Source organism: Ochotona princeps, chromosome 3, assembly GCF_030435755.1.
Source record: "Ochotona princeps isolate mOchPri1 chromosome 3, mOchPri1.hap1, whole genome shotgun sequence".
Taxonomy (NCBI): Eukaryota; Metazoa; Chordata; class Mammalia; order Lagomorpha; family Ochotonidae; genus Ochotona; species Ochotona princeps.
The window spans coordinates 28962118-28974609 of NC_080834.1; the positions used below are offsets into that span (position 1 = coordinate 28962118).

The following is a 12492-nucleotide window of genomic DNA, read 5'->3' on the forward strand; positions in this document are numbered from 1 at the left end:
GCTGGCCTGTGACAGACAGCATCTCCGCAATCCCCAACCAACAGTCTCTGCAAGGTGTAGAATTCAAGTTGTTTCCCCCATAAATCTCTCTTGAAATGAAGCTGGGGGCAATCAAATTATTAAACAACAAATACAGCAGAGGCTGGCATTGTGGCACAGTGAGTTAAGTTCTCGCCTGTGATGCCAGCATCCCTCATGGGTGCCACTTCAAGTTCAGGCTGCTCCACTGCTCATCCAACCTGTATTAACGCCCCTGGGAAAGCAGCAAAGATGGCATGCGCACTTCCTGGGCCCCCTGCAATCAGGTGGGAAACCGGGTTGAAGCTCCTGGCTTCAGCCTGGCCCTGCCCTACTCATTACAACCATTTCAGTGGGGAATCAGTGAATGGAAGATCTGTCTCCATCTCTTTCTCTATAACTTTCAAATAAGTAAATGAAACTTTTTCAACAATGAATGAATTAAACAATGTGCATCTGGCCTTGTCTGAGTCTGTGACATGCATGTGAGCCGCTGCTGATCCATGTCCAAGTTCATGTTTAGCACCGGCTCTGTGCGCACTGTCCCCGTCCAGTACCAGCAGTCGGCCGACAGAGAACGCTGTCCGTCCTGTGCTCGAGTTGACATGCGTTCTCCTTTGTCGTCAGACTCAACAGCCAAGTTCAACTCCTTTTCAATAAGTTAATTAACATAAGGGTATATACCATTACACACGAAAAGAATTAACACAAACCGTAAGACAAGTTCATTCATACCAATCTCATAGACACAAACCTGCAGCTTATATGTTTATAACTTTAATTAGTGCATTTAAGATTGTTGAAGGCAGTGCTATCTCTTATGTATTATAAAACTTACCAAAACAAAGTGAAAACACAGCAAAATTATATTTTAAGAAAACTAGCTTGGGGATATTTTTGTTTAAAAAAAAAGGCATTATCTCTAAACATAAGAATTTTCTCAGAATAATAAAAAAAAAAGTCCTTGCACTCGCTTCAGCAGCTTCCATACCCAAATCGGGGCCATTCGTGTTGGCCTCATACGGGGAAGATGCAATGTGCAGCATTTCATACATTTTTAAAAATCACATGTATCCTTTGTGTTTTGGGGTTTTTTTTTAAGAGTCAGAACTTGCAGTCACTGGTTCACTCCCCAAGTTCCTGCCAAGGCCATAGTGGGCCCAAGTGAACCAGCACCCCAGAACTCCGTGTGGGTCTCCATGCCGGTCTCCCATGCAGATGGCAGGAACCCAATTACTTGAGCCTCCTGGAATATGCATTTATAGAGAGCAGGGGCTGGCAGGTAGCCAGGACTCCAAGCGAGGCCCTCCAATGTGGGATGCGGGTGACTGCAGTGGTGTCTGAACCACTAGGCCACACACCTGCACATTGCTAACTGGCCTCTACTAAGCAATCCTGCATCCTACATGCATCTTCGTTTATGATCACCTGTGCAGAGCCACGGTGAGATGTGCCAGCTTACCTTTGAGCCTGGAGGCGGAGCCAAGCCCAGGAAGGAGTAGATAATATTCTCTTCTTTCGCAGAGAAGAAAGAATCAAAATCCTTGAAGCAGAGAAAAAGAACATTTACAACCACGGCACACTGAGCCCATAGAGCCACCCAAGTTCATCTTATTTAATTAGTCATCAACTTAGGCGCTAGCACAAAAGGTTATCCCGGGACGCTTTGTCAAATGGAATCCATCTCACAAGTTCAGAAGTCTGTGAACATCACATTTAGTTTTACATACTTTCATTGTGCTTATATAACAGTGAGACTATACACACACACACACCCCTGCTGTCTGCTCAGGAATTGCTGGAAAGACCCAGCATGCCCATCAACTGGTGTCTCCTGAAGTTTCACATCTGGAGTTGGCTTACGTACGATACGGCTCCTACAGATGTGGGCTAGATGCCAAGTTGGAGACTATGGGGCCTCCGTACTCTTGCTACGGTAGCTGCTGAGGACTTGTACCTGTGTCTGGCCACAAGCCCATGTGGGACATGGAGGGTGAAGAGGGGGAAACTGAGAAGAAAGCCTGCAGAGTGTCAGGAGGCCTGGCCCACACTGGTGCCCGCTCCCAGCTGAGGCCAACAGGGAGTCCAGTCCTCACCAGTCAACAGCTCCAAAGGGCCCACCTGTTCCTAATTAAGACATAAAAGCCCATCATCCTGATGACTCAGTTACTGCCAGTCTTTGTCCTTGGGGCCACAACGCAATTGTAAGTGCATTCCAAAAAGGCCCACCCAGCAACCAGTCTCTGATACAGTGGGTTAAGATACCAGCATCCCTCACCCAAGTGCAGATTCAAGTCCCGGCTTCTTGGCTTCTAACCCAACTACCTACTAATGGGTCTGGGAGGCCAGCAGGTGATGGCCAGGTGCTTGGGGCCCTGTACCCATGTGGGAGAACGGGGTGAGTTGCAGGCTCGGGGCTCCAACCTGGCATGGCTGCTTGCCATGGCAACCACTTGAGAAGTGAAGCAGCAGACGGAAGTTCTCCTGTCTGTATTTCCCTCTTTTTCTGTCACTCTGTCACCCATTTAGATAAACAAATAAATCTTTTTTAAAAATAACTTCTCAGGCCCAGCGGCGTGGTCTAGCAGCTAAAGTCCTCACCTTCAACACACCGGGATCCCATATGGGCGCCAGTTCTAATCCCGGCAACTCCACTTCCCATCCAGCTCCCTGCCTGTGGCCTAGGAAAGCAGTGCAGGATGACCCAAAGCTTTAGGACCCTGCACCCGTGTGGGAGACCTAGAAGAGGTTCCAGGTTCCCGGCTTCGGAATGGCGCAGCACCAGCCGTTGTGGTCACTTGGGGGAATGAATCATCGGACGGAAGATCTTTCTCTCTCTCCTCCTCTTTGTACATCTGACTTTGTAATAAAAACAAATTTTTAAAAAAGATTTTTAAAAATAACTTCTCTTTGATTCCCAGAGCACACATTTACTTGGTCTTGTTAAAACACACGGTTGACTCAGCAGTGAAATCATCAGTTAAGACATGCAGCCCCACATTGTACCGCTTGGATTTCATTCCCAGCTCTGGCTCCTGGCTCCTGCTTCCTGCGATCATAGACACTAAGGAGCAGCAGTGAGAGCTCACGCGGTTAGTTTCCAACTGCCCACATGGGAGCCTGGTGTGAGCTCCTGCCTGCTGGCTTGGCCCCACTCTACTGTGGATACCCCAGGCATTTAGGGAGTGAACCAACAGCTGAGAGATCACTTGATGGTCCTCTATTTGTCTGCCTCTCAAACAAATACCTTCTTTTAAAGATTTTATTTACTAGAAAGGCAGTGTTACAGAGAGAGATCTTCCATCTACTCGTTCATGCTCCACATGGCTGCAGTGGCCAGGACTGTGCCAGGCCAAAGCCAAGAACTTCATCTGAGCTTGCCACACGGATGCAGGGGCCCAAGCACTTGGGCCATCTCCTGCTGCTCTCCCAGGCACACTAGCGGGAGCTAGATCAGAAGCAGAGCAGCCAGGACACAAACTGGCACCTAAATGGGATGCCTGCACTGCAGATGGTAACCCAACTCGCTCTGCTGCAATACAGGCCCCCAAAAAACTGTTTTTAAAAATGACAAAAGCTAGGGCCCAGCGGCGTGGCCTAGCAGCTAAAGTCCTCGCCCTGAACGCACAGGGATCCCATATGGGCGCCGGTTCTAATCCCGGCAGCTCCACTTCCCATCCAGCTCCCTGCTTGTGGCCTGGGAAAGCAGTCAAGGACGGCCCAATGCATTGGGACACTGCACCCACGTGGGAGACGTGGAAGAGGTTCCTGGTTCCCGGCTTCGGAATGGCGTGCACCAGCCCATTGCGGCTTACTTGGGGAGTGAATCATCGGATGGAAGATCTTCCTCTCTGTCTCTCCTCCTCTCTGTATATCTGACTTTGTAATAAAAATAAATAAATCTGCCTTCAAACCTGAGAGGGCCTCCCTAAGAGGCCGTTGATCTTGACTGGACAGTGGGATGCTGGACTCTGTATGGTGTGAGCCTGTAATTAGGGAATCCCAACGGAACCTGAGCTGTGGTTATGCATCATGGTGAAGGAATTCACCATGGGGGAAGGGTTTGGGGTGAAGGGGGGAAAATCCCAGTACCTATGAAATTGTGTCATGTAATACAATGTAATTAATGAATAAAAAATAATAATTAAAAAAAAAAAGAAAAGTATACAAGATGGAGTTTCAGGAGAAAAGAAAAAAAAAAAGACAAAAGCTCATGTAGGAGGAAGTTAAGAATGCGCACAACTTCCCAGTCCTCTCCCTCCTCCCAACTCCAAAAAGGGAAACTACTGTGCCCCCACAACCCAAGGCTGTCTTCCCAGCCCACGAATGAGCCCTGAGAGGCCCTGTGAGGTCTGATGAGCCTCAAGTCAGGGTTGCTGTGATCCCAGCAGGCACTAGGATGACAGTCCACATGTTCATGGATGTTCTCATCAGTTTTCATGCAACAGTAACAATGATCACAAAATTCTGCCACTCCACTCTGAGAACACCGCCTGGGAGGAGCTGGTGCAGTAGAGCTAGCGTGGTGGAAGAGAGAGGAGGATGGGAGAGTCAGGGTCTGGGGCACCTGCTTTAGGAAGTTTCTCTGGAAGCATGAGCGGCTGAGTTCTGCCAACCTGGGAAGGAGATTTACACCACTGTGATACCCTGCCAAAGGACCCGGATCTCACACACACACACACACACACACACGGCAGAGGTTCCCAGGAAGAGGATGCAAACTTAACAACATCCCCAGGTCAGATCTGGTACTCCAGATTTCTGGAAAAACTGCCCTCATAAATGTGAGGAAAACAACAGTCTATCCCAAAAGGAAGTCTGTTGCCTCAAAAGATATGCCACCAAACTGCAGATGCACAGGATGCTGATGGAGAGGACCTGGGGGCCAGGGTGACCATCCTGACTTCACAGCACGCACACCAGGGACAGGGTCAGCGACGCCAGAATGAAGGGAGCAACTGCGGAAGAGCAGGAGGGCAGGAAAGCTCAGATAAATGACCACGTCCAGGGAGCAAAGGTCACGGAGACCCCAGGACCCCAAGACCTGCGAGCCCCAGGCCCCTGGAGCCTTGGGGTTCGTCGATGGAATGAGCAAAGTGAAAGATTAACGAACAGTGTGTGGAACAGCACCCTGAGCTCTGTGGTCACGTTTGGGAGCGGATGATCCGGCCAACATACAGCAGGACACTGTCCCACGAAGGCCCACGGGAGGCCTCACACAGCAGATGGGCCTTGGGCGGGTGAGACGGGCACCAAAGCTTTCATCTACGCACAGAGAAGCTCTGAGCTTGGGAGCTTTGTGGGAAGCCCCTGATGGGCAACCCAGAGTCAAAACAGCATACAGAGAGTCCCAGGACTGTCACACACACCACATCTGTAGCACAGATGCCAAAGGCTTGTATGGGTGACTCGTGCCCAGGACAGTGGCCAAGGTCTCGGGTCTCAAAGCACAGTGGAAGGACACGGGGAGACCCGCTTGCCACGCAGAGAAGACAGAACAGCTGTGGGTCCAGCGATGGCCACCAACGCAGGACAGCCATGGGAGACAAATGTCTGTGGGGAGAGGGGACAGGATAGGTACACGGCCTGGGCAACAAAGCCTTGGCTTGTACTGGTTTGAACAAATGGCTACCAGGTACTTTGCCTTCCCAGAAGCCCACTGCTGTGGTTCAGAGACCCGCTGTCCCCCTGGGCTCATCCAGCTGGAGCCTCATCCCCCTGGAGCCTCATCCCCAGGGGAGAAATGTGGGAGGCAGTGAGACCTGGAGAGATGGGGCCAGGTACAAAGCCACTGAGAGGAGAGCAATGCGTGTCTCATAGAGCCAGTCAGTGCTCACAAGAGCTGGCTTTCACAGAAGGGCCTGGCCCCCGAACCCCTTCCTCTTCTCTCCGCCTGCAATCTCCCCTACAATGTGATCCCATGACCACACAGCCCTCACTCAGGGCCCAGATCCCACCACCACACAGCCCTCGCTCAGGGCCCAATGGAGGCCAGCACCATGGTGCAGAACTGCACACTCAATAAACCTCAGTTCTTTTCCAATGCCTGCTGTCAGACATCTTGTTACGGGAATGGTGCACAGCATCTACTGGGCTCGGTACTTGTTCGAGTATTCCATAAATTCTCCAAGAAGCAACATTCCTAAATCCTCATTGCCGTGCTGTTGGTGTGAAGTAACCATGATGCCCTCTTTTTATTGTTTTAATTTAAAGCAACCAACAGCATCCAGTTTAGCGTGAGAGACTTCTAAATGAGCATTTGGCACAGCAATCATGACATGAGCTGGAGCACCCACATGCCACATAGCAGAGTGCCGGCACTCAAGGCCTGGCTCCATTCTCAATCCCAGCTTCCTGCTGATACAGGCACCAATTTGATGATGGCTCAAATGGTTGGGTCCCGGCCACCCACCTGGGAGACCTGGAGTCAGTTCCTGGCTCGTGAGGTCAGAATGGCCCAGCTTCAGCTGCTGCAGGCCTTTGGGCAGTGAGCCAGCACTGTCCGTGTGTGAGTGTGTGTACACCTGCCCGTCTCTCTCTCACATACATTCTCTCTCCTTCTCTTTGTCTTTCAAATAAACATAAACTCACTTTTAAAAAAATTTAAAGTGAGGACCCAGTGCAATGATTCAGCAGCCAAAATCCTCACCTTGCATGCACCAGGATCCCATATGGATGCCTGTTCGTGTCCCAGCTGCTCTATATCTCATCCAGCTCCCTGCTTGTGGCCTCAGAGAGCAGTAAAGATGACCAAAGGCTTGGGACCCTGCACCTGCATGGGAGACCCAGAAGAAGCTCCTGGCTCCTGGCTCCTGGCTTTGGACCGGCTGAACTCTAGTCTTTGTGGCCATTTAGGGAATGAGCCAGCAAATGAAAGATCTTTTTTGGTCTCTCTTTTTCTCTGTAAAGCTACCTGTCCAATGAAAATAACATAGTAAAAAATAAAAAAACACTAAAAAGCAGGGGTAGGTGTATTATGGCACAGCAAATTAAGCCACCACTTGGGGAAGCTACATTCCATGTCAGAGTGCCAGTTACAGTCCAATCCAGCTTTCGGTAATACACCTGGAAGTGCAGCGGATGATGGCCCAGGTATCTGAGTTCCTACCACCCGTGTGGGAGAGCCATATGGACTCCCTGGCTCCTGGCTTTGACCTGGCCCAGCCCTGGCTACAGCAGCCGTCGGGGAGAGAGTCGGCAGATGGAAGTTCAATCAATTGTTCTATTACTCTGTCTTTCACATAAAAGCAAGTTCTTTACTTAAAAGCATAGATGAAGTAGATACTAAAATTTATGGGATAAGAAGTTACAGAAACCAATTTCAGAGAAAAAGAATGCCTAAATAATCCTTAACGAAGGAAATTCCACTGGAATTTTTCCCACAGAGAACCCAAGTTCAATGAGCTTCACAGGTTGGCTGCAGCATGCCTTCTAGCAAGAGAGCACTCCCACCTCACACAAGCTCTGTCAAGGTGGGGCAGCATGAGGAGACAGAATTCACACAGCAACTCCAACAAGTAAGGTCTGACGCATAACTATCAACACTAGCAAGAAAGGAATCGAAAGGGAAGTGCAGGGTTCTCCAGCGCTGAGACAGGGTATCTGAAGAGGGAAGGCACTGAACCCACAGCGCACAGGGTACACAGCCCCATGGGATGAGGGACAATTCCTTTGGCTGGTCCTGGCATGCCGGGCAAGTATCCGAGGCTGGGCAGCTATCTACAGCAAGAGAAAGGGCTTTGGGAGCGCTGGAGGAGTCCCCAGGAGGAGGGCTGAGGGCATGTCAATGTTAGACTGGCAGCAGGGTTTGGAGCTAGGGCTGCAAACTGGCTGTGGCACTGCCTGCTCTGTGCGTGTGATGGGGGTGGAGCACTATAGGATCTCACACAGGCACACACGCACACCCCACTGCTGTCGCCACCTGCTAGGAGGAAGGGGGAACCATGACCCTTCCTTATACCACGTCTCTCCAGCTCCCTCCACTGGCAAAGCTTGGCATTGCACTCACTGCAAAGGCCTTTGCCACATCACAAGCAGGTGACAGTGGTTGGGGTTGGCTCTCAGAAGCGATAAAGAGACGACAGACAGAAGAAAAAGGAGATTGGCCACACCTGATTTCACAATGTCAGCCTACCCACCATGGATGCCAGAATTAGAAACAGCCTTTCTCTGTCTCATGCACATGGATCCTAAATAACAATCCTAAATAAAACATGAACAGGCCTAATCCAGCAATACAGAAAAACGTAATGCACTAAAACCACACTGGGTTTCTACACAGGAGCACCAGTCTGAGTCCTAGCTACTCTGCTTCTGGTCCAGCTCCCATCTGGGAAGGCACAAGAAGATGGTCCAGGTGTTCAGGATGCTCCACCCACAAGGGGACTCAGATCATGGTCCAGACTCCTAGCTTCTCCAGCTTCACTCAGCCCTGACTGTTGCTGGCATTTGGGGAGTGAACCAATGGATGGAAGATTCTCTCTCTTTTCTCTCTCTCTTTATCCTCCTTTTCTTACTCCATCCTTCCTTTCTTACTCTCTCCCTCTTACTACCACTCTGCCTTTCAAATAAAACAATAAATATGTAGCCACGTCACCTCCTCCTAGATGGCGAATGCAGAGCCATAGCTGTGGATTGTACTGCTCCTCCTCCAGCTACCTACTCTCATCAGACACGCTGCGTCCATATCCAAGAGCACAGAACGGTGTGCTCAGTACCAGGCTGAGAAGACCTCTCTCCACCCTACTTGGAGTAGCAGCCCATCCCTCCTTCGAGCTCTGAGTAGCCGGAGGTGCTGGCCTCTCTGCTGAATGCAAGGGCTCCTTTGGTGGCGGTTGGTCCAGGCTGCCCAGGCCCCCACGCCCTAGAACTGGACTAAGACGTGCAGATTCCCGCTTGTCAGCAGCAGCTCCACGACTCCTTCCAGCAGCACTTCGCTGCCAGGAGGGGCAACCTGGCCTCAACAGTGCCCGGCTCCCCTGCTGGTGTCTCCTTTCTCTAACAGCTGTGTGCCATGCTGGCCGGGAATATATCTTCATCTGTTCTGCCCAGACAGCACAAGTACAAACTGGCAAGGGACAAGATGACCCTCCGGACTGTCCCTGACACCTGACACTGATCCCTTCAGTATTCTTGGGCAACAAAACCCACTGCCTGGCCCCGAGGTTCCCCACCACCTGCTCTGCCACCGGGTTCTCAGAAACAGTAACAGTTGTATGTAATTGTGCTGTAATCATGCGGACAGATACAATGGCAATCATTCAGATTTATGCCATTTTAAAAATTTTTTCAGGGGGCCCGGCGGCGTGGCCTAGCAGCTAGAGTCCTCACCTTGAACGCCCCAGGATCCCATATGGGCGCCGGTTCTAATCCCAGCAGCTCCACTTCCCATCCAGCTCCCTGCTTGTGGCCTGGGAAAGCAGTTGAGGACGGCCCAATGCATTGGGACCCTGCACCCGCGTGGGAGACCCGGAGGAGGTTCCAGGTTCCCGGCTTCGGATCGGTGCGCACCGGCCTGTTGCGGCTCACTTGGGGAGTGAATCATTGGACGGAAGATCTTCCTCTCTGTCTCTCCTCCTCTGTGTATATCTGGCTGTAATAAAATGAATAAATCTTTAAAAAAAAATTTTTTTTCAGGGGCCAGTGGGTGGCACAGTGTGCCAATCTTCCACCCTGCAGTGCTGTCATCCTATATATGTACTAGTCCATGCCCCAGTTGCTCTACTGCTGATCCAGCTCCTTGTCTATGGCCTGGGAAAGCCGCAGAGAATAACTCAAGTCCTTGAGCCTGCATGTCCACGAGGGAGACCTGGAAGAAGCTCTGAGTCTCAGCTTCAGATCAGCTCAGCTCTGGCTGTTGCAGTTATTTGGGCAGTGAATCAGCATGTGGAAGAACTCTATCTCTTCTGTCTCTGTAAAAATCTGCCTTTTGGGCCTGGCACAGTAGCCTAGTGGCTAGGGTCCTTGCCTTGCGCATACAGGGATCCCATGTGGGCGCCGGTTCTAATCTCCACGGTCCCACTTCCAATCCAGCTCCCTGCCTGTGGCCTGGAAAAGCAGTCGAGGATGGCACAAAGCCTTCGACCCTGCACCCACGTGCGAGATCCAGAAGAGGCTCCTGGCTCCTGGTTTGAGCATCCCATCTGAGCTCCAGTTCAAGTGCCGGCTGCTCCAAGTACCTGGGTTCTCACTACCCATGTTGGAGACGTGGCTTGAGTTCCCACCTTCCACTTTTAGCCCAGCAGGGTGTGTGTCCATTGCACGCGTGTTGGGAGCACGTTTGAGGAGTAATAAACCAGTTAACAAAGAGATTCTCTGTCTCTCTGTTTGAGGTCTGGCTCCACCCCCAGTTCTAGCTTCCAGTGAACGCGCACCCTGGGAAGCAGCTGTAAGGACTCCTGAGACTGGGACTAAGCTCTGGCCCCTGACATCACCCAGTCCAGAAATCACCGGCATTCGGATGGCGCAGCCCGACACAGGGGCACCTGCCAACCGCTGTGAAAATGAGAAGCATACGCGGTGTGCCGCAGCACATCTAGGAATACACACCTACACAGAGATTTCTCAAAAGGCTCACAGAGAAGGGAACCAACAAGTTTATTTTGATTTTAAAAAAAGAAAAACTTGAAGTTCTTACAGATGAACTAACAAAAAAGTTCATGAGAACACACATTATGAAAAAAAAAACTATGTCTAAACTTCCAAACTCTCTCACGCCAAAACCAACCCATCTTTCTTTGAATTCCATTTTCCACAAACTGTTCTAAAGTACTCTCATGTTATGTGGTGTTTGCTTGTGTGGACACACACTTGCACACGCCTAGCAGACGCCAAGGTGTGAACAGTGAGGAAGCCTGCAGCCCTGTGTGGACGGCAAAGGCCGAACACAGCCCAGCTCTCCACTGCACAGCCATGCCAAAACCCGCTGTCACGTACAATGGAAAGTTTTCTAGCCAACGCAATTAAAAGCAGGTGTCACCAAGCAGTGACAGCTGGGATGCAGTACTAGGGGAACAGAGCAAAGGGGATATAGGGCGCACACACTTGTTCTAGAGTGATAGAGAACTACAAACACAGACCGAGGACTTTGGGGAAACCGAACAGGACACTGCTACATGGGCCACCTGGAAGCAGAATTCGTTATGGGATTACTGGGGACAGGTGTAAGATGAAGACATGAGGCCCTTCATTCCAAGTTTCTGCATTTCAAGACACAGCGATGTGCATTAATCTAAGAACAGGCACGTCCCAATCGCAGGCCCACGGAGCTTACCTGGCTCAGGGGAAGGTGGCTAGAGGGCAGGGGCAGGAGGGTCACTATGCAGCCACTTTCATTTCTCAATATACATGCTACATTTCAGTTGAAAGAAAGAATAACTACCGCCACCATCAGCCCGACCCTCCGTCCCCATTATACTGTCCCCTACCCAGCAAGAGCTTTAGCCCTCAGAAACAGGAGTTCGGTAGAGGGAGGTGGCAGGAATGTTGGGAACGGGAGAGAGAGGACTTCCTGCTTCCAGAGAAAACCCAGTGTGCCTTCTGGGAGCCCCAGGAGAGGGCAAGAGGGCCAGATGCGTTCCTATATAACGGCTGCCCACATTAAGATGGTCTGCAGACATTCCCACAGCCACAGAGCTTCTAGCCACACCTCTGAGAAAGGCTAACAGAGCCCCACGAGTTCACACATGAACATCCTCCTCGCATCTATGTCCACTCAGGGCCTCAGGAAGCGACCTGACTTGGAAACAGGATCTCAACAGATGCCATTAGCTATAAGGTCAGATCATAATGGACCCGAATGAGCTCCTAGCTGCTGTGTTTGGCATCAGGCCTCACGAACCCACACAGGCCACCATGCAAAGACACAGGCAGGGGCTGCAGCCACCGGCTGCTAGAGAACCCCAGAGCCCAGGGGAGGCGTGGAGCCTGCTCAGTCAGCCCTGGGCCCACAGCAGCGTGCGGCAGCCAGAACCCCAGGGAGACATTTCTCTTGCATTTTCAGCAGCCCCAGGGGAACTAACACAAACCCCCAGCGACAGTCCACACCTGCTTCCACTCCAAGGTCCAGAACCCTGGACAAGCAGACAGCAAGCATTTTGGATTCTCTGGGTCTCCCAGGCTCCGCTGCAAAGCCAGCCACAGGCAGAGGGTAAATGCATTAGTGCAGCTGTGATCCAGGGCGACTCAACTGACTGAAAACAGGGCGGGATTTGACTCTCAGACCAGATCTGGATGACAGGCGCTTTGGAAGAAAAGGCAGGATAACTTTCTCCAAGAACTGGAGGGGCTGTGTTGCAAGAGGAAGAAGTGAGTTAAGACACCACCACCTGGTTTAACTCCCAGCAGGGCTGCACACCAAGCCAGCCCTTCTTCCCACCCCGAGTTTTCTAGTCTTGCTCACCAGAGAAATCCCCGGACAGCTGACACAGTCCCTGGGGCGGCGGTGGGGAAAAACAACGACCCTACTCTGACACC

At 51.1% G+C, this 12492-nt stretch overlaps 1 protein-coding gene across 1 annotated transcript in view; it reads right to left on the bottom strand.

The window, feature by feature from the left end:
- SH3BGR (SH3 domain binding glutamate rich protein) overlaps positions 1–12492 on the bottom strand; it is a 61235-nt gene that overhangs the window by 37656 nt on the left and 11087 nt on the right. The window contains exon 3 of the mRNA XM_012929507.2: positions 1481–1561. Coding sequence (XP_012784961.2) covers positions 1481–1561 — 81 coding nt within the window. The remainder of the gene's footprint in view (positions 1–1480; positions 1562–12492) is intronic.